Source organism: Balaenoptera acutorostrata, chromosome 14 (assembly GCF_949987535.1).
Source record: "Balaenoptera acutorostrata chromosome 14, mBalAcu1.1, whole genome shotgun sequence".
NCBI classification, from domain to species: domain Eukaryota; kingdom Metazoa; phylum Chordata; class Mammalia; order Artiodactyla; family Balaenopteridae; genus Balaenoptera; species Balaenoptera acutorostrata.
The window spans coordinates 75,307,630-75,330,115 of record NC_080077.1 but is presented as its reverse complement, the minus strand read 5'-3'; the positions used below and the strand labels follow the sequence as shown (position 1 = coordinate 75,330,115).

At 43.1% G+C, this 22,486-nt stretch overlaps 1 protein-coding gene across 3 annotated transcripts in view; it reads right to left on the bottom strand.

Moving 5' to 3' along the window:
• UBE3D (ubiquitin protein ligase E3D) overlaps positions 1 to 22,486 on the bottom strand; it is a 146,975-nt gene that overhangs the window by 124,173 nt on the left and 316 nt on the right. For all 3 annotated transcript variants that reach the window (XM_057527485.1, XM_057527487.1, XM_057527486.1), the window contains exons 2-3: positions 13,685 to 13,881; positions 9,928 to 10,018 (exon numbers count right to left, since the gene is read on the bottom strand). In XM_057527485.1, the coding sequence (XP_057383468.1) occupies positions 9,928 to 10,018; positions 13,685 to 13,881 (288 nt within the window). The remainder of the gene's footprint in view (positions 1 to 9,927; positions 10,019 to 13,684; positions 13,882 to 22,486) is intronic.

The window sequence follows — 22,486 nt, the reverse complement described above, 5'->3', positions numbered from 1 at the left end:
AGGAGGGTTTGTCAAAACTACTGACTTTATCTGGATCCCCCTAGTTTTTCCACTAAAGTCCTCTTTTTCTGTTCCAGGATCCAACTCACAACACACTGCATTTAGTCATCATGTTTCCCTCGTCTCCTCTGCTCTGTGGCAGTCTTTCCTTGTTTTTCAGGACCTTGAGATTTTTGAAGAGCACTGGTCAGGTATTTTACAGAATATCCCTCACTTGAGTTTGTCTGGTATTTTCTCAAGATTAGACTGAGACTATGGGTTTGGGGGATGTCTACCACTGAGGTGACTTCTCATCACACCAAACCCAGAGAAGACACTGTATTAGTATGACTTATCCCTGGGGATGTCAACCTTGATCACTCGGTTAAGGTGGCATCTGCAAGGTTCCTCCACTAGCAGAGCTCCTATTTCTGCCTTTGCACACTCTATTGTTTGGAAGTGAGTCATTAAATCCAGGCCACACTCAAGGGAAGAGAAATTAAGCTCCACTCTGTCATTATTACTTATGCTTAGAACATCCTTACAATTAAGTAGCCCCTTATATTTGCTCCCAGTTTTTGTTTTAATGGTTTCATTTTTTTCCTGTAGAAATATAGACACCTGAGACTTTTCCATGGTTTACCTCTATTTTAATCTAAATTGGGAAGATTTAATCTAAATTTACCTCTATTTTAATCTCAATTGGTCTAAGGGGTGAAGAAATGTGGGCAGGATGATGAGGACATTTCAAAATAATTTATCCTGAAAAAAAAAAAAACAGAATACAAACATGCTTCTGGTCTTCCTAATGCCTTTGAATATTGTGAAAGCTTAAAGCACCCTGAATACTTGCTCACTTCTGCTCCAATCGACTGGACCATTTGCCTGCTAAGGATCAACTGTATTTGATCACAGACCTGTTTATGCCACTTATGCATGCTTTTTTAGTTACATAATTTAATCAAAGATGTTATTTTGTTACATGTTATTTTAGTTACATAATTTAATCAAACATGTAAACCAAGGAAATATGAGTTGCTATTCCTCTGAAAGCTAAACATTTCAGAGAAGAGGAAAGTCAGTTATTAAAAAACAAAATCACTGGTGGAATGTGGGAGATACAACTATAAAAAAACTGAGGCGAGGGGAAAAGAATAAAAATCTAGAAGAATTCTGCAATCAGACTGCTTCAGTGTCTAACTTCTCATTCCACTTTAAAGAAACCTAAACTGGAAACTCTGGATAATGAATTTAGGATGGCATAAGTGAAAAAAGCTAAAAGAGTCCACAGCAGCAGACTCATATTCAACAAAAAGATATTAGTTCCATACTAAAATACTAGTAAGTTAATGTACATTTGCATGTTTTAAATGAAAATATTTAAGATGCAAATGTATCATTTTTAAATGATTCCCTCACATGAACCCATTTTCTTTGATTTCCCCAATCAACTCTGAGTCTCATAAAAGGGCAATTATAACATGGAAGAGGGTAGACATTTAATTTTAACTCCAGAGGACAGAAGTAGGAACAAGAAAGGCTGATTTTAGTTTAACAGAAGCAAGAACGTTCCCTTTTAAATTAGGAAATGCTGCACCACTAGCATCATTCAAGTTGCTGAGTCTATGAAGGAGATTTAAGAATCGATTCTTTCAACATATACTTTCTAGAAGTCTACTACTAGGAGTCAGGCATTCTGCCGACACAAAATATTAGTACATACAGTCCCTTTGTCAAGGTATTCACACTCTAGTGGGAAATTTACATCTATGAACAAATAACAAAACCAGAATATAATAGATGCTCATAACAGAGCAGCAGTTCTAAATTCTTGGGAGTTGAGGGGGGAAAGGGAGGGGATGGCTCAGACCCCTTTGAAAATCCGATGAAAGCATCAGCCCCTTTCTTCAAACATACATTCCCACCTGCACACAAAATCTGCATATTACTTTAGGGGATTCGTGGACTCGCAAAACCAATCCATGAATTCAGGGCAATATGTGCAAAGTGCTAGGGAAGTAGAGTGCCGCTGGACTTCAGAGAAGAGGTAACATCTGAGCTGACCTCTGAAGGAGGAATAGGAGTTCTCCAGGCATTGAAAGGAACTAAGGGCATCCCAGGTGTAGGAAACAATATGAAGACAGGCACCATATATGTTTAACTTGCCAATGGAGTCCCGGTGTCAGGCACAGTGCCTGACTCATAGTGTAAGCTCTTAAATCAAGGAATGAACTAGCATGTGTGGATAACTATAACATGTGAGGCCCCTGGTTGGGTCTGCAGCATACTCGGATGAAAGGGTTAACAAATATTTTCCTGTGCTTGAGAATCTGACCTTTGGTTTAACCATCTAGACCTGTTACCCTGGAAGCCAGGTAGATGGTAGGCATTGATTATATTGCTAGGCAGCGCTGACTATGGTAAAAATGATCCTTGATTGGTATATCGCATCTGGACTAGGAGGAAGTTTGAATGAGCTGTAAATATTAGATGAGGATGCCATGCTTCAAACTTCCCTGAATGCAGGTCTTTGTGGGGAACCCTAGAAACTATGCCAAAGAATTATCACAAGAGCTATTGGCTGTGTAGGGCATGAGGCTTCTTCTCAGGGTAGCTCCTGCACCTGCCAGATATGAATCTTGCACTTTGTACCTGGAACCGTGTCACATGGGGAGACGAGAGTCCCCAGAGGGGTATGTGACCTGCCATTTGCTTGGACTGCTGCAGGCCCTCTGCTGAGGGGAACTCCTGCCACCGCCCCGAAGGCGTGAAACGTGGCCTGCGGTAGTGTTGGGAGCCCACACATTTAATTGAACTTAAGAAAACCTCAGGTGGGCACCTCCCACACCTTATTCCATGTAATGCTTACTACAACTTTGTGAGATGAGAATTTCCATTCCCCTGCTACAGAGAAGGAAAGGGAGGCTCAGAAATGTTAAATAATCTCCACAAGTTCACAGAGTCAGAGCTGATGAAGGAAGGCAGGATCTTAACCCAGGTCTTCCAGACTCCAAACTAACTCTCTCCCTTGGAATCTATTCCCTCTCCTGGTAACACAGAACATCAGTAAAGGGGACAGGGAAGTCCCCTTTACTGGGATGGTACAGACTACATGGGGTGTGACACGTCAACCGAAGGGGCGGGAACTTGGTTCTGCAGATAGCTGGGGAGCAGCACAGAATTTAAGGTGCGGGAGTGACAGGTCGGATTTGAATTTTTACAAAGATGAGGAGGAAGACAGACAAAGGTGCCTGTTCAGAGTAAGAGTTGGGCCTAAACAGGCTCCTAGATCTTCTCCATCACTAAGATTCTCTGTCCCTTGACATTTTGCACGTAGTGCCAATAAACAGATGCTCAATACAGTGTCAAAGGCAGCAATGTCAAAACCTCATACATGATCAGAAATGAAACTGCACCGAGACTTAGAGAGATCTGGGAGCGTTGATGCACATTCGCACACAATGTGATATTTCAGACTTAACTTGACCCTGTATCACGGTGAATAAAAGCTATACTATATCCCATAGCTATCTGTGTAAGACATCAAGCAAGAAAGAGCCTAATTCTCAAGTCATTGCAAAGATAAAAGTGTTTTTACAGCAGAAAGAAATTTTCTGATGTTTGGAAAAAACATAAAACCTTTAAGAACAAAAGATGTATTTTAATCACAGCTCTCCTGAAAGTGTATCTATCGAAAACCCTGAAACTTTGATATGATCTACTTCCCAAGAGAACTTTCAAAAGAAAATAGATACCACATATTTTTCAAGGTAGTTTTTACGTAAAAACCTGCTGAAGCTCAGAAAAAGAGTGAAATGATTTCTTGAACATTCTCTCAGCTTAAGATTCTATGATGAACAGCAACACATGCTTTTAATTAATTAAAATGTTTTAGTTTTTTTTTTTTTTTGGCTGTGTTGGGTCTTCGTTTCTGTGTGAGGGCTTTCTCTAGTTGCAGCAAGCGGGGGCCACTCTTCATCGCGATGCGTGGGCCTCTCACTATCGCGGCATCTCTTGTTGCGGAGCACAGGCTCCAGACGCTCAGGCTCAGTAATTGTGGCTCACGGGCCTAGTTGCTCTGTGGCATGTGGGATCTTCCCGGACCAGGGCTCGAACCCGTGTCCCCTGCACTGGCAGGCAGATTCTCAACCACTACGCCACCAGGGAAGCCCTTTAATTATTTTTAACGTATCTTAAGCATAAGCTTTGGGGGAAAAAAACTTAAAATGCACAATTTTATTTTATTTTATTTATTTTTTTAAACTTGGTCAATGAGTATAAACAATTTTTAGTCTTTTAGTTTGTATTGCCAAATTGCCTTCAGAAAAAAAATGATCAATTTAGGGCTTCCCTGGTGGCGCAGTGGTTGAGAATCTGCCTGACAATGCAGGGGACACGAGTTCGAGCCCTGGTCTGGGAAGATCCCACATGCTGCGGAGCGACTAAGCCCGTGAGCCACAACTACTGAGCCTGCGCGTCTGGAGCCTGTGCCCCGCAACAAGAGAGGCCGCGACAGTGAGAGGCCCACGCACCGCGATGAAGAGTGGCTCCCGCTTGCCGCAACTGGAGAAAGCCCTCGCACACAAACGAAGACCCAACACAGCCAAAAATAAATAATAAATTAATTAATTAAAAAAAAAAAGATCAATTTAAAGATCCACCACTAACGTTCAAGAGTATCCATTTTACTACATTTTAAAATGTACAACTTTAATAAATGTTATGGATTGATGGTGTTTATTTAAAACTTAAACATAGATAAGAAAATGAAATGCCTTAACTTTAAAATCAACCATTAATCAGTGACATTAACAACGGTAATACAGAGATTTCACATTGGATTAGAACCAAGTGGGCAATAATCATTTTAAGAAAAAATCAAATATCTAAAGCTCAAGATACAGCCACTAGAATATAGATAAGCTGGCATTATTATTTATTCCAAAAGTTTGTACAGTGTTACCAATAATTCAGTGTGTGCCTGTCCTCTCTTTTCACCTCTTTGTTCTCTTTCATAGAAAAGTGACTATTCATAGGAGTAGTTATTTTCAGACTACAATAATAGCTGGTCTGTCAAGGGACCAATCAACTAGTTGGATATTCTGACATCTCTTATGTTTCCGTTAAGTTCATTCTGCTTGTTACCTGCTAGAGTTTCAATGCCCTCATAGTTGCTGGGCTGACACCCAGCTCTGCTGGTGCAGGTGGAACCGGGAGGGCCTTTCCAGAGACCTTGGGACACCTCTCAAATGACTGAAAATCAGGCTGATGTTTCAAAGAGTGTTTGACCAACCGATATAATTCAAGTCTGACATGAATTTATTTCTAAAAGACATAACAAATTCCAAACACAACGACCATTTAGCTGTTTCTGAGACTGATCACAATGAACTAAATTTTATTATTATTGTTGCTTGATATTAGGGACTATTAACAAGAGAATAATAAAAAATTGTATATGTTTGGACAATTTTTACAGAAAAACTCTGCTGAACTGGTAAGAATGCAAATTGGAGAATTTTACTGTAAAGAAACAAGGCATTATTTTCAAACAACCAAACAAATGGCTAGGAACGTGTGATTCTGAATGAAGAAAAAAGACTGCTGTAATTAGCAGATTTCATGCACCCCGGTGCTACTAAGTATTAAAAGCCATTAATGAGTCTTAATAGGTTAAACAGTCTTCTGCACCTATAATTTGCTTGACAAGAATCTTTTTCATTCAAAAAAAAAAAAGTAACAAGCATTAGTCTTGCACTATCCAAATAATCATGATTCACAGAACTCAAGGTGCAACTTTTTGAGGTTCACTAAGCACAGAATTTTCATGCTGGCAGGACTCTTATAGGTCTATCTAACTGAACCTCTGAATTTTGCAGATGAGGAAACTGAGAATCAAAGTGACTTGTTCCCAGATAGAAAGGCTGGCCGGTAAGCAGATCTTAACTCGGTTCCATTGCTCCCAATACAAGAGCTCCTGCTAAGACAAACCACCATATTCCAAGATGCCTTCCTGAAAAGAATGCCGACAATGAGTTGATTACAGCACATACAAGCCTCCTTTGAAATACCTTTGGTTTTACTTTCTACTCAACAAGCACAGATGTCCTTACCACCTGCGTGGCACAGGTAACTGGGGAGAAATGAGACGACCACTGGGCTTGATGCAAACAGTCAGCATGACATCCTTGTGCAGACACAGGAGGAAGCATGTCTTTCCATCAAACAGAGAGCCATGGGGCCTGCTGCCTAAGAGTGAAATGGAAGCAAAGCCTTCTGTAGCCTACTAAGGATTTCTCCGCATTGCTCAAGAGGCCCCCAGGTGCCAGGCGCACATGTGTGATAGGCAAAGGCATCCAGGGAAACCTTGTGAAGTGAGCGAGGCCTAAGTCACGTCCACTGTGGACCTTCTCGCAAAGAAAAAGGGAGAGAGGGGTTCATTTCCCTGACACACCTAAAAAATATGGAGTCCTGTGTCAAAAAGGCTTGAAACACTGTACTAGATAACCTGCTAGCTTGCCAATAAGGCCGATTATGGAAAACGGGGTGGAAGGAAGCTGTAAAGCCAACTAAAAGGAGCTTGTCGAGTATTTACTATTATATATGTTACAGCCTTAAACGTAAGAGCGTTTATTCTCTTCACAAGTTAGGAAACTAGGCCGCCTTACATCTACATAAGAAGCAGCGGAGGTGATGTGGACAAGGTTCCCCAGCCTGTGATGGTAAAGCTGGAGTTCGAACCCAGGTCCCGTTCTCCCGCTCTGCCTCTCACTCCACGGCCTCCCGATGGTCAGGATTAGGGAGAGCGCATACGGTCTTCCAGTGTCAGCCTCTAAGCCCTCCTAGCTCTCAAGTCCAGGGTCGTAAACGGGACTGACACAAAACAGAAGATGCAGTATCAGCCAATGATGTACGAGCACATCCTTCAGGCCAAGCACACCAGGACAGTCCGTTACTCTAGTAAACTCGCTCCTCTGTGACTTCCAGGTCTCTCACTGTTGTAGAGGCACACGTGTTTCAGAAACTGCGTCTGAGAGTTAAACCAAAGCCAGAAATAGACTGAGAGAAGGAAGACTGTCCTGGTTAAACTCCAGGGTAAGCTGGGATCCTCTGGACCTTCCAGGCTCAAGCGGGCCTATCCCTGACAGCGTGCCCTGTGGCCACCTCAGCCTTAGGGAAGCTGAGCGAGGACGTTCTCCCTGCCCTGCAGATCCAGAGTCACCCCGTGGCTTCCCCAAGATAATCACTCAGAGGGTGCTCTGCTCACAAGCCCCCCACTTACACCAGCATAACTTTCCGCGATCTCATCTACCCGGGATGCTGCCAGAAATCAGAGAGCAAGCAAGAGAGGCTGATGGAGGGCCCGAAGAAGCACCCTAACGTGTACTCGAGTCAACCCGGCAAGAATTTTTTTTTTTTAATTTTATTTATTTATTTATTTTTGGCTGTGTTGGGTCTTCGTTTCTGTGCGAGGGCTTTCTCTAGTTGCGGCGAGCGGGGGCCACTCTTCATCGCGGTGTGCGGGCCTCTCACTGTCGCGGCCCCTCTTGTTTCGGGGCACAGGCTCCAGACGCGCAGGCTCAGTAGTTGTGGCTCACGGACCCAGTTGCTCCACGGCATGTGGGATCTTCCCAGACCAGGGCTCGAACCCGTGTCCCCTGCATTAGCAGGCAGATTCTCCACCACCGTGCCACCAGGGAAGCCCCGGCAAGAATTTATAGAGAATGCACTCTTCCTCAGGCAGCGAGCCTGCTGCTGGGGGCGGTGATGATGAAGATGGTGATAAGAGTAAGAATTACAGCAGGAGCTATCGCATACTGAATGCTTAACGGTTACACTCATTCGCTCCTCCCCCTAACCCTACGGGGGTAGCGCTTATTGTTATCTATATCTTTGTAATAATAAAAAAAAAAGAAAAATGAAGGCACAGAGTGGGTAAGTAACTTCCCCAGGGTCACAGCTAGTAACTGGTGGACACAAACACAGACAGTCTGGCTTCCGGGTCTGTACTACCAGCCACTACACAACACTGCACTCTAAATATGAGCGAGGAGTAACATGCGTTATGCGTAGGACTATCCCGCACCCAAAGCCTCCAGTTTAGGCAGGAAGACAGGGAATAAACCTCTGAGGAGCACAGAAACCAACCCAGGGTTCAGGAGAGGCTCCCGGCAGAGATCTGCTGAATCTAGGTAGGCGCTAACCAGCGGGAGATGGGGAAGTGGGGTGCGTTCCAGGAGCGGGGTAGCTTTCACTAGGCACTAGGGTGGGGAAACCCATGAAGAGACCGTGGGACTGCAGGCCGATCGCTGGGGCTGTGCACAGGACGTGTGTAGGGAAGGAAGCAGGCGGGCAAGGGCGGGCTAGAACATGAGGGTGCAGAGGTAAGCAGAGGCACGCTCACAAAGCACCCGGCGCGGCATGCGGAGGGCTTACGGAACTTATCTTGGAAGACATGGGAGGCCACGGAGGGTCTGAACGGGGGGAGCCGGCTGCTTTTGGGAACAATCACTGGGCGGTCTAGACGTGATCAGAGGGGGTGAACCCAGAGTCAGGCTGAGCGCGTGAGGAGCAGGCAGCAAGGGCTCTTCGGCAAGAGGACAGTGGCATCGACTAAGAGGTGGAGGAAAGTGGAGAAACGCGGAGAAGGAAGTAGCAAAAGTACCCGGTAACTGGCTACCTGCAGGGGGACAGAGAGGAAGCCTAGGCAACAGCACCAGGATTCCACTCTGGGGACACAGGGAGAGAGAGGTCTGGTGTTCATCCCTCCATGGAGACCCGGAACACTGGAGGAGGAGGGGTCTCATGTAAGTCTCCAAGGAAACCCATCCAACAAAGAGCTCTAAATTCTTCCTTTAAATATTGTCAACAGGGACTTCCCTGGTGGTGCAGTGGTTAAGAATCCACCTGCCAATGCAGAGGACACGGGTTCGAGCCCTGGTCTGGGAAGATCCCACATACCACGGAGCAACTAAGCCCGTATGCCGCAACTACTGAGCCCGCATGCCACAACTACTGAGCCTGCGCTCTAGAGCCTGCGAGCCACAACTACTTAGCCCGTGCACCACAACTACTGATGCTCACACGCCTAGAGCCCGTGCTCCACAACAAGAGAAGCCACCACAATGATAAGCCCGCGCACCGCAACGAAGAGTAGCCTCCGCTCGCCGCAACTAGAGAAAGCCGGTGCACAGCAACTAAGACCCAACTCAGCCAAAAACAAAGTTAAAAAAAAATTGTTAACGATAATAAGGGTTTGCTCTGTCTTTCCAGCCTATGAGTGATTAGAAAATTCAGAGAGCAGGGTTTGCGCCCAGGAAACAAAGAGGCTGACAGGAGGAGAGGATGGAAAAATAATTAAAAGTGACAACGTGGGAATACAAAGAATACAGCAAAGGGCCCTTCCCATCTCAATGGGGTAATCACAGCACACCTCGAAGGCAGGTTACAGCATTAACCTAAGCATGGAGAAAAGGTTAATTTGTGCTTTATATGCTGTTTTAATAAGCAGGGAAACAGGAAATGGATTTTAGAAAGGCACTAAGAGAAATAGTTCAAGTACAAAATTGTGCTGCAAAAGCTTCTGTTATTTAGAAAATTCACTTAATGTGGAAAAGTTCATTCACCAGGATGATGGCTAAAACATGTGACAGATGCCGTGTCTGTTTTCAGAGGAGAGGGGCCTATCTCTACCAGCTATTCCACCAAGATAAGCCTTCCTCCCTCAGAGCCAGCATCCTATTGTTCCCCTTTGTCAGCTGGAGAAAATCTAGCTGCTCCGTGATTGCTGGAGAGCTTGGGGGCTGGTTTGGTTCAAAGTGACATTGAGCTGGCTCTCATTTGAAGGCCACAGACTGCTCCCTTGGCAGTTCCTTCAAAAATTCTGAGAGAAAAAGAGAAAAACCATTGCCAGGCACAGGATGAACCGGTGTTGACTGTGTTCCTTACCTGTTCCTTATGATGATTTCACCGCAGGACTGGCAATAAAACGTGCAACATTCTTGGGCTTGGGAGCTTTGATTAAACACTGAGATCGGTTCTAGAGGAAATCAAGGAAACAGCAAATCTTAGAGGTTTGGGACAAATCCATTAACATACTTAGAGTTTAATAGCCGCAATAAATTACCACCAATAAGCACTGCTTATGATCTACCCAGAAGCACCCATTTAGTTAGTATTATCTGATGGACTCAAGCAGAAGCAAATATTGGGAAGTGTTTTCAAAAACAGATTTTGCTACGTGTTTCAGAGTTAGGTATTGCCCTAAATTATTGGTGTAACATAGATAACTCGTTATTTCTCTCATTCTGGAAATACCAACATTAAGGATAAGAGAAAAGGAGCTATTTCTTTCACATCCAGCTGACTACTCAGAGCTTCCCCGTTCTCAGCTTTCCTCTGCTGTGCTTAGAGACAGTTTTTTATCACTGTGACTGCTGGTAAACAGACTTCTTAAATTCAATTCGATTTAAACAAGGTTGATGTCGGCTCTGGCATCTTACCAGTACGTACAAACAAAATCAATCTTGAAATTGGTCTTGATTGGGCAGGTCCCGGGGAATGAAACGGCTCCTAAGAAGAGTTCCATCTTCCAAGAGTGAAACTCAATTTCTGATTAAAGCTGTGGGACAACATATATTTCCCATAGAATATGAAAGAGCAGTATAAGACAGTATGTTTCCTTAGTTTCCGTTATTTCATTCACGAAGGAAACTTTCATTTCCAAAAAAAGCCCAAAATACAAAAAACCAAACCCACAAAAATATTTGTCTATTAAAAAAAAGTCTGAAGAAATGAGGTTATATCCATTAGAATCAAGCAATTTGAATTTGGTTTATGTTACTTTCTATTTTAAGATTAAAAAAAAATAATAATTGATGTGAGAAAGTTTAAGCCTTAAGAGTTAAAAATTCTTCTGTTTAATTTCTAGGACTGCCCTGTAGCACTAAAGTGAAACAAACAGTACTCTTTAGCTCTGAGCAGATAATAAGTAGACCTGGGTAAGACATCCAAAATTTTCTTTTCGGAACCCATAGACAAATTTTCAGTGACACACTGCCCTCTGCTGCTCACCCAGGATGATGCAGGCTCAGGTTCAAGTCAGAGCCTTCTGATACAGGGGCATCCTGGGAAGCACTGCCTCCTGGGGATGAACCTAATGCTGGTGCTACATCAGATTTTACTGCAGCCAGTTCTGGGTCAAAGGTCACGTCTGACCTATGCATTCAAAACAGTGTAACGATATGTCTACTGTAGTCCTTAAAAGAGCATTCTTAATAGTTGAAAAGTCAACTCTGTAAAAACCCTGAAACATAGATTGAATGCTATACATGTTAAGACTCGCTTCCTACCACAGATTTTGATTCACGTTTACATCAGTATGCACCTATTTGATATGTATTCATTCGGCGAATATTTATTCACCACCTATTATGTGGAAAGCACTAAAGCGATTAAATACTGAGGAATCTATTTTGCATACCCCTTCATGCACTGCGGAACAGGGCTTTGAATGTTTTTCCTTTTCAGACTGTTGAGTGAAATATGTGTTAAAAATGTAAAGAAATTGGAGACCCAAGAATGCCAACAACAGATGCAAACCAACACACAGCAGTCAATTTATTTTGTCCAACAGTTAAAACTAGACAGTAATGTTTGCTGATTTAAATTTTTAAAAATAGTTCAAGTTTTGCTATTTAACTGTTATAGAAAATGGGTAGGCAACATACCAATTCTGTCTCTGGAAGGTCTCCGTACCTCCGCATTATAGGACCTAAAATCATGGTCCCAGAAAACTAGCAGAAGATCTGAAAACACTCCACCGTGGCTTTCACGCCTGCCTTTCTCCAGTTTCCTGATGTGACACAAGATTCCTGCTGGGGGTACTGTTCCTCATCACTAAAGACAGGTGATGACGTCACAGGAGCCAGACTCCCAAGGCTTCTTCCCTGAAACAACACTTCGCCTGCCCATCATGAGGCACCCTCAGAGCGTCTATCTCCCATTTTGACGGCCCCATTCTTCTTTCCATGGTTATTCCAACAGTCATTCTTAGGTTTATCCTATGCCACTTCAGCCCCAGGACATTTCTTTCCTCAAACCAACCCTGCTCAACTCAGACTAGTTATTCACTAATCCAGCACTTGAGCAAAATCATTCTCCAACAAAAAGGGAACGGAACTCCCTCTACTTCTCTTTCGTTTCAAAAGCCAGGACAGAGATGCCAGGGAACACCTGGCAACTCCTAAACAGCGCTTCAGCACAATCCTGTCGACCGCCCTTGGGGCTGCATGGAGAAATGCAGAAGAAAGGCTTCGCATCCGCGAGGCAACAGGGAAATCTCAAGTGCATCTATAAGAACTATAATCCTTCTCTGAGAACGAGTATCACATCCAGCTGTTACAGCCTCCGTTTCTCCTTTTTGCATCATTTTTAATCCGCCGAAGCATATCACTCACATGGCAAAGAGGCGATGAACCAGTGAGGTCATTCGATAAATTATTGTGAGAAACATTTCTACTGCCTTTCTGAATCAATGTGCCAACAACAAAATATTGGAAGTATCACAGGCATAGCAACAATCAAAGTCAAATGATGCATCAAACTCAATTTCAGAATCTTTTTATGTACTGTTCTCTCTAGTTAGAAACGTCCCGGACTTCCCTGGTGGCGCAGCGGTTAAGAATCCGCCTGCCAGTGCAGGGACATGGGTTCGAGCCCTGGTCTGGGAAGATCCCACATCCCATGGAGCAATTAAGCCCAAGAGCCACAATTACTGAGCCCGCACGCCTAGAGCCCGTGCTCCGCAACAAGAGAAGCCACGACAATGAGAAGCCCATGTACCACAATGAAGGGTAGCCCCTGCTCACTGCAACTAGAGAAAGCCCACATGCAGCAATGAAGACCCAACACAGCCAAAAATAAATAAATTAAATAAATTAATTAATTAAATGTCCCTACATGGATGCAATCATTTCCATCATTCAGTTCTCTGGTCAAATGCTGCTTTCTCAGAGTGGCCTTCCCTGACCCTCATCTGCCCCTAGTCACGCCCTATTCCATTATTCTGCTTTACTTTGCCCACAGCACTTACCTCTGTATCCAAATAACTTGTGTGTTCATTACCTGTTCCCACTGATTAGAATCTTAAGCCCCATGAGGGCAGAGACCTTCCTAGCTTGCCCACTTCTGTACCCCAGCACCTAGATCAATGAGCTAATATTTGTTGAATGAATGAATTTCTACGTAATGCTTTAATATCAACCAGGTCTTGCACGATTGCCAGCTGATTTCATCTTCCCATCAACTCTGTGAGCCAGGTTTTTTACAATTAAAGAACCAAAGCAGGGAGTATGTGGGAAATCTCCGTACCTTCCGCTCAATTTTGCTGTGAACCTAAAACTGCTCTTAAAAAAAAAAAAAAAAAAGGGCAGGCTATTAGGAAAACAAAACAAAACACTTTAAAAAAACCCAAAGAAACAAAGCCTCAGAAAGGTTAAGTAACATGTTCAATTGCATGCAGCTAATAACGGGCAGAGCTGGCAAAAAAACATACGTCTTCTGGACCCCCAGCTCATTCCATGCAGCTGATGAGCAGTGATTTTCTCCTGGGAAAAGTTCAACCTTTCAAAGGAAAGAAAAAAAAATCACCTGTGACTTATAATGAAAAAGCAAATGCAGAAACAGGACCGCCAGCACTACTCACTTGTGCAGAATTCCGCCCGCGCCTGCAGCCGCAGGTGCAGTCCGTCCCCGGCCACGTGCTGCAGCCCGCGGCAGGAGGACGGGACAAGCCTGACCCCTGCTGGCAGCCAGAGCTCCGTGCAGCCGCCAGGGCTTTTCATCTGGAGCGAGGTCGGCGTTATGCAAACATCCATGGGCAGACCGCCTTCGTTTGGATCGCTGGGAATGAAAAATAACACACAAGAAATTATTTCTCACTGATGAAAGCCACATTATGAAAGAAACAAAAACGGCCAAGGAGCTCTCTGTTCCTCTTCAATAAGGGCCCTGAATTTAGTCTCTGTCGTGGAAAAACAGCAGTGAACTGATCGTAAAGGAAACTAATCTATACTAGGTTTAGATGAGGTCAGGGAGTACTTTTCGCTGTCACTGTAACAGGAAAGTTCAGAGACATGTTTTTCATTCCTGCTTCTTTTTTTATGGTAACGATGCATTTTTAAGCATGTACTCTTTCCCACTGCCAATGATCCTGAGTGCCAACTCTCTCCTCTATCCCAGTACTTCCTCCATCTACTCCAGCCCGGACCTCCCCCTGGGCTGCTCCTGGATCTGCTGCACAGCCTGCCACTTCGCTTCCCCACCCCCGACTCTTCCCTCCCACCAGTCTCCCCGACTCAGCTTCTGCAAACCAGCACAATGGAACGCTAGTCTGTCATGCACCACGCACTTGTTCATCAAAGTATTTTTGGTCAGAGAATTCAACAAGGCAGCGTAAGACGGTGGCTTATGCACCTTTGCATCCCTTGATCCTAGCATGATTTCGACATTCATTCACTCACTCAACACACCTTTTTTGAGTTCTACCATGTGCCAGGTACTGGGAATACAATGATTAACAAGATATTTCCTCTGCACCCCACCTCCCCAAGCAGGGGACAGGCTAGTAAACAGGAATGATCAAGGGAGCATTAAAACTACGTTGCACTTATTCATAATACAGGGGACTAAGGAAGCACGTGGAGGGGGGCAGCAACTATCCTAGGCCAAGCACTAAGTAAATGGTATGTGAATAATGAATGGATGAGTTAGTGACATATTCCTGCTTCTGAGACCAGCATTTCAATGTTTTACTTTACTTACAGTAAATTAGAGTAAAGCATTGGTATTTGATATACAGGATTTTGAAAAGGAAGCCAGGATTACGTAAAACAAAAGGTATAGGAGAAAAAACTTTGTCGATTTTAAGAATAAACAAATAATGAAGAAAACAATCTAGTGATGTATGAATACCAGGCATGAAAGGACTTACTAATCTAGTACACGGCAAACACAAATTACTTGGTGTAGGCAATAGAGTAAAACACAGTTGCTGTCTACCAGGCACCAAAAGGACAGAAGGGTATGAAGACATATAGAGATGATACTCCTACGAAGTTGAAATATTCTCAGCATTGCACCAGAGGAGCAAAGCACCTGGATCCCCTCTTAAGTGCTGACAGCAAGAGCAGGCCATCCACTCAGTGTCACTGAAGTGCAGAAGGTGGGCCATCCACTTGAATGTCATCTAAGTAGAGAGGTCATAACGTGTGTTCAGGTGTGAATCTTGGTCAGGCCTCCTATTTCGCCTTAGAAAATTTTAAAACTACTTTCTGGCTAGTTCCTTTTAGAAGTGTGTAGATCTGCACTTAATTGGCAACACAGAATATCAAGAACCTGAGTCTTGGGACTTCCCTGGCGGTCCAGTGGTTAGGACTCCACGCTTTCACTGCTGAGGGCGTGGGTTCGATCCCTGGTCAGGGAACTAAGATCCTGCAAGCTGTGCAACGTGGCCAAAAGTGTTTTTTTATTTAAGTTTTTTGACGTGGACCATTTTTAAAGTCTTTATTTAATTTGTTATAATATTGCTTCTGTTTTATGTTTTGGTTTTTTGGCAGCAAGGCATGTGGGATCTTAGCTCCCCAATGACCAGGGATCGAATCCACACCCCCTGCATTGGAAGGTGAAGTCCTGACCACTGGACTGCCAGGGAAGTCCCCCAAAATTAAAAATTAAATTAAATTTTAAAAAAGAAATTATTAAAAAAACAAAACAAATCTGAGTCTTTTCCAGGGAAGACAGACTCAAACTCTTGAGTCAAAAGTCTAGTCTTCAGAAATGATGTTTAAGAAATAATAATCCTCTAAAGTAGATGTCAGAAAACTTTATATAAAAGGTCAGATGGTAAACATTTCAGGTTTTATAGACCATATATGGTCTCTGAGGCATAGTCTACTTTTTTTTCTTCCTAATGACCCTTTAAAAAATATAAAATCCATTCTTAGCTCATAGACTGTAACAAAACAGGCCGTAGGTTAGATCTGGCCCCTAGGCTGTAGTTTGCCAACCACTGCTCTAAAGATACACAATTTGTTCAGTTTGGTACTTCAGTGATTTTCAAACTAGACTGTGCAGTTGGCACTTGGAAGTGTCTCAAGGGAAACCACTGGGTTCCTAAGTCCCCTGCCTGCCCATCTCTGGCATACCACCCTTTCCTCCCTTCCTCTTCCTGAAAAACGCAGCCGATTACATAGGGCAAAGAAAGATAGGTATCTTCGAAAGGGTGGGAGAACCACTGAAGCCTGGGGTAGATCTGAGAAACCCAGCAGGGTGAGGAGAGCACCCACCAGGAGGGCCACCCAGCAAGGATGTCAGGTTCCCAGAGGAGAAAGGAGGAAATGTGAGCAGCAGGTTGGGGGGGGGGGGCAGCTCAGCATGGAGTTTCAGAGCCTGTCTTAGTCTGCTCAGGTGCCTATTAACAAAACACCACACAATGGGGGGCTTAAACAACAGACATTTATTTCTCCTAGTTCTGGAGGCTGGGAAGTCCAAGATCAAGATGCTAGCAGTTCTTGGGGAGGACCCCCTTCCTGGCTTGCAGATGCCTGCCTTCTCACTGTATCCTCACATGGCAGAGAGAGGAAGCGTTGGCGTCTCTTCCCATAAGGACACTAATCCCGTCATAGTGGCTCCACATTCGTGACCTCATTGAAACCTAATTCTCTCCCAGAGGCCCCATCTCCTAATACCATCACACTGGGGTAGAGCTCTAACATATGCATTCTGAGGGAAAGGAAACATTCAGTCCGTAACAGAGCCCAAGCAGCTGAGGAGAGTGTCGACACTGAGCGGAGGGAAGGGAAGTGGCAGAGGAGGCCAGCGGAAGATTAATTGCATAGAGTGGAACTGACCAAGTAAATACATGTCATGAGGCTGATGGAATCCAGGATTCTCACTGTGGGAGAACAGCTACAAAGAGGGAAAGGGAGAAAACCAGAATGGATCCTATGGTGGTAGACTAGAATCTAAAATACCTGGGTGAAGTCATGGTTTCCAATGCATATAAATAGATACAGTAACATATATAGGTGTATATGTATGTGTATTATGATATATTTACAAACACACACATATACATGCATACATAAACACAATACATATGTCATACACACACACTCTAGTTCTGTCTGCTAGTGGGTCTGGGAGAAGTGACACTCCAATAGTAATGAGCACACTCTGTGCCCAGATCTTGGTTTCCAAAGGTCATTTTCCACTTAAAAACAAAATGAACAAAAATGAAACAAATCACGGTTCCTTGGAAAAATAACTACATCCAGGGCTGGGACAGGAAAAGAATGAGATGAGCCTGAGCCTGGCATATCTTGTTGTGCAACTAAGTAAAGAAGAAATCAAAGAATGTCAAAACAAACAAACAAACAAAAAACCAACAAAAAACAAAAAACACAGAAATCATCTTGAAGGGACTCCCCCTGGCCACATCTGGTTGTAATTTGAGAAAAAAGGAACCCACTGAATGAAACAGAGCTATGGGTCCATACTGATATGAATAAATGAATGACTATACGTCAATTAAAAATAATAATAAATAAATGAATAAAATGAAAGTATGATGAGGAACAGGGCATTTACATAGTCTCAATTAATACTTATTGATAATGAAAAGAATTATTAATATCAATTAATACTTACTGATAATGAAAAAAAAGGGCAATTTATGGTGGAGAAGCCTGGCAGATACCACCTTATTTAAGTTCTCAAAGTTAACGTGAACTTTAATGGAACAAATCAAAATCATGTGCCACCTGAGAGGATGCAATGAGAACACAGCATCAATTTTGTGATATTCCTGCCAAAGATGTATAACCTGAACGTAATCTTGAGGAAACGTAAGACAAAACCAAATGGAGGAATATTCTACAAAATAATTGGGCTGGAGTCTTTGAAAGTATCAGGATCATTAAAGTCAAGGAAACTGAGGACCTCTTCCAGATTGAAAAACGAAGGTAACATGAGGATGCAATGCATGATTCTGAGCTGGATCCCTTTGTATTACACATATTAAGTAGACAACTGGAAACACTTGAATAAGGTCTGAGTATAAGATGGCAGTAACATATTTCCCAGTTTTGAGTGTTGCATGCTGGTTTTGTAGGAGAACGTCCTTATTTGTAGGAAATCCACAGTAACGTATTCAGAAGTGACAGCAACTTACTCTCAAGTTTGAGATTATTCCAAAACAAAGTTTTTGAGACCCCCTAATTGCCCACACTTTTTATATGTGAGGCTTTTGTCACTATTCTCTTGTATTCTTTCAGGCGTCACACCCTGCTTGAAACTATCTAATAACCTCACATCTCAACTCTGAGTCCAAGCTAAGGTCCTTTCAATGGTCTCTAACACCCAGTAATATACTAGAGGCAACTGTTAACATTCCAGGCATTTTGCAAGCCAGTTGACCTCACTTTGGTAGTTTGATATCATCTATGGTGAAAGTATTCCCACCACAGGAATCAGTAAGTGCTGCAGATCAGGAAGAATGTTTTTGTCTGTTTGGTTTTCCTGGAGAACAGGTCATTGAACATTTTCCAGCACACCACTGCAAGACCCTTTACTATGTGCTTCACCAGCCCACCCACATCTCTCTGAACTAGGCACCACCTCATACTTTCTGTTCTCTCACAGGGCAACAGTCTTCCACTGGGAATAATACAGTCCCAGATCTCACCCCTTTCAGTTTATTGCTCCACTGTTGCTTTCTTATTCAGAATAAGGGGTTGGAATTTTTTTCCCTACCCCTTTTGTTTTATTTTCTGCTAGGTACATATCTCTATTCACTATAACATATATAAATATTTGTGTATTTTCTGCCTACCTCTTGCCACCATTAGGCTGTAAGCTCAATGAGAGCAAGTATTTTTGTCTTTGCTTTGTTCTTAGTGTTCACAGCCATATAACCATCACCTAGAATCTGAGTTTTGGGCCCTAGAATAGGAACTCAGTAAACGTCTGTGAATTTAATAAATGAATGGCCAAGGTTTATCCCAGGAATGCTAAGATGGCTTAATATAAATAGATTGTTTCTAATGCAATTCACAGAAGTAAAGACTAAAGGAAAAAATATGACCATCACAATACACGCAGAAATCATTAAGGAAAACACAGTATCTATTCATGATGAAAACCCTTAGTAAACTAGGAATAGAAAGGAACTATGGGGCTTCCCGGGTGGCGCAGTGGTTAGGAGTCTGCCTGCCAATGCAGGGGACGTGGGTTCGAGCCCTGGTCCGGGAGGATCCCACATGCCGTGGAGCAACTGGGCCCGTGCGCCACAACTACTGAGCCTGCGCTCTAGAGCCCGTGAGCCACAACTGCTGAAGCCCGCGCGCCTAGAGCCCGCGCTCCGCAACAAGAGAAGCCACCGCAATGAGAAGCTCATGCACCACAGGGAAGAGTAGCCCCCGCTCGCCGCAACCAGAGAAAGCTGCGCCCAGCAACGAAGACCCAACGCAGCCAAAAATAAATAAATAAATTTATTTAAAAAAAAGAAAGGAACTATGCAGTCTACCAAACAGATTCGCCAAAAGTCAACATCATCACACCTAATGATGAAATGCTAGAAGCAGTTCTTTTAAGATTAGGGGAAGAATAAAAATCATATCATTTACATTAACTGCAAATAGACTAAAAATTCTAATTAAAATGCAGAGATTGTCAGAATGGATTTTAAAAAACTCCGCCCAGTACATGCTTTTAAAATTTTACATATAAAGACACAGGTTGAGAGTAAAAGGGTAGAAAAAGACATACCATGCAAACAGTATAGTCAGCTGATTTCTGACAAAGACATTGAGTTATATCAGTGGAAGAAATGACAGCCTTTTAACTAATGATGATGGAACAACTGGGCATCCTTATAGAAAAGCAACGAACTTTGACCCCTACCTCATGCCAAATACAAAAACTAATTTGACATAATCACAGACCTAAATGTAAAAGCTAAAACTATGTAACTCCTAGAGAATAAACATAGGAAAAAAAAATCTCACAAGCTGGAGGTAGGCAAAGATTTCTTAAGGACACAAAAAACACTAACCATTAAAGAAAAAAATGCAATAAACTGGATTTCATTATAATTAAGATTTTCTGTTCATCAAAAGACACACTTAAGAAAATGAAAAGTTACAGATTGGGAGAAAATATTCACATACTCACAGGCATAAATGAAAAAGGTCTTGTTTCCAGACTATATAAAAAACTGGGCTTCCCTGGTGGCGCAGTGGTTGAGAATCTGCCTGCTAATGCAGGGGACACGGGTTCGAGCCCTGGTCTGGGAAGATCCCACATGCCACGGAGCAGCTGGGCCCGTGAGCCACAATTGCTGAGCCTGCGCGTCTGGAGCCTGTGCCCCGCGACGGGAGGGGCCGCGATAGAGAAAGGCCCGCGCACCGCGATGAAGAGCGGTCCCCGCACCGCGATGAAGAGTGGCCCCCGCTTGCCGCAACTGGAGAAAGCCCTCGCACAAACCGAAGACCCAACACAGCCAAAAATAAATAAATAAATAAATAAATAAATAAGAAAATCCTTTAAAAAAAAAAAAAACTATTTAAATTCAACAATAAGACAAACAACTTGATATTAGAAGACACTTGACAAAGGAACATATATAAATGACCAAAAAGCAAATGAAAAGGTACTCAACATTATTAATCAGGGAAATACAAATTAAAATGACAATGAGATACTACTTTATACCACCAGAATAGCTAAATAGAAGACTGACAACACTAAATGCAGGCGAGAATGTGAAGCCATTGGAATTCATTTTTTTCTGGTTAGAGTGTAAACTGGTACAATCACTTTGGAGAACTGTTCAATGGTTTCTCAAAAAGTAAAGCCGCCATCTACCCTATGACCCAGCAAAAACCCTTACACAAAAATGTATGGCAGCTTTGGGAATTCCCTGGCAGTCCAGTGGTTAGGACCCCACGCTCTCACTGCCAAGGGCCCTGGGCTCAATCCCTGGTGGGGGAACTAAGATCCAGCAAGCCGCACAGTGTGGCCAAAAAAAAAAAAAAAAAAAAAATGTATGGCAGCTTTATTCATAACAAGCAAGCTCTAGAAACACACAAAATATCCAGCAATAGATGAATGGATAAATGAATTGTCATATATTCATACAGTGGAAAACTACTCAGCAGGAAAAAAAGAATGGTCTATTGATATATGCAATGACATAGATGAAACATGAATCTTGCAAACACTGTTGAAGGAAAGCAGCCAGAAACAAACAAGTACATATTGTATGAATCCATTTATACATAGTTCAAGAACTGGCAAGCTAATCGTTGTTGAATGAAATCAGAACAGTGGCTGCTTTTAGGGTTGGGGGAATTGACTGGTGATAAAGCTCAACAGCCAAAGACCACCAGGGACAAAACAGGAGTCCAGCAAAGTCAGGTTTCTTAACTTGCTGAGAAAAGGGAGAGTTATCCAGGGGAACCATGAAGGGCCCCTTTGACGAGAGGAAGGAGGGAGGTTGTCTTGTTTCGTTTTGTGTAAGGTGTGGGCTCCGAATAACCTTACAAGGTGAATTTGAGTTGGACGTGCAGCACTTATTTGAACTCATGATTTGAGAAAGGGCGGGGGAGGACGCAGGGGAGAAAGAGAGAAAGAAGAGTAATAAACATCGTCCCCATTTTACAATTGAAAACATTCAAATGAAAGGATTCTACTCTGGTGAAGAAGCTAGGATTGAATCCAGTTCTCAGGCCAAATCCCAAACTGCCACACCAGACATCCGGCTGGTTTCAGGAAAAGAGAAGGCTAAGCATCAGTCTATCTCGGAGTGGCGCTGTGTAATAAAATGTTCAGGATTTTAACGTCTAATTTACTCTGTTTGAAACAGTGGTCACAAGGGAATAGTCGAGGTCCCATATACTACCGAACCAAAAAAAGAGAACACTTTTCCTAACAGTTTCTAGTTTGTGTAATGAATAGCAAGTTAGACGCGTGCAGACTTCGCACTGGAACTCCGAATATGAATAAAAGAATGAGCTCCAATAAGAAGTCTGCAACCTTGGTTAGTCGTTCACTGAACACACGTTTACTGAACCAGTGTGTCCGTTCCTTTGCATAGAGAACAGTTTGGGGAGGAAAAAATAACACCGGAGTTTATTTACAAAACAGGAAGCTCTCACATTGGAACAGATTTCTTACAACGAGGATCCCAAAGAGGCAATCAAAACATTTTTTGCACTGTTTTGTTGGAAACGCAGGGCACTGTCAACGGTGTGGTACATTAGGTATCCTCAAACTTTAATGTGCATCTGAATCCCGGGAAACGTGTTAAAATCTAAGTTCTGATTCAGTAGTGCTGATGTGGAGCTAAGACAATGCATTTCTAAAAAGTTCCCAGGTGATGCTGAGATTGCCAGCTGAGGGGAGACTGGGGGCGCGCGCGGGGGCGAGTAACTCGACTTTGAGTAAC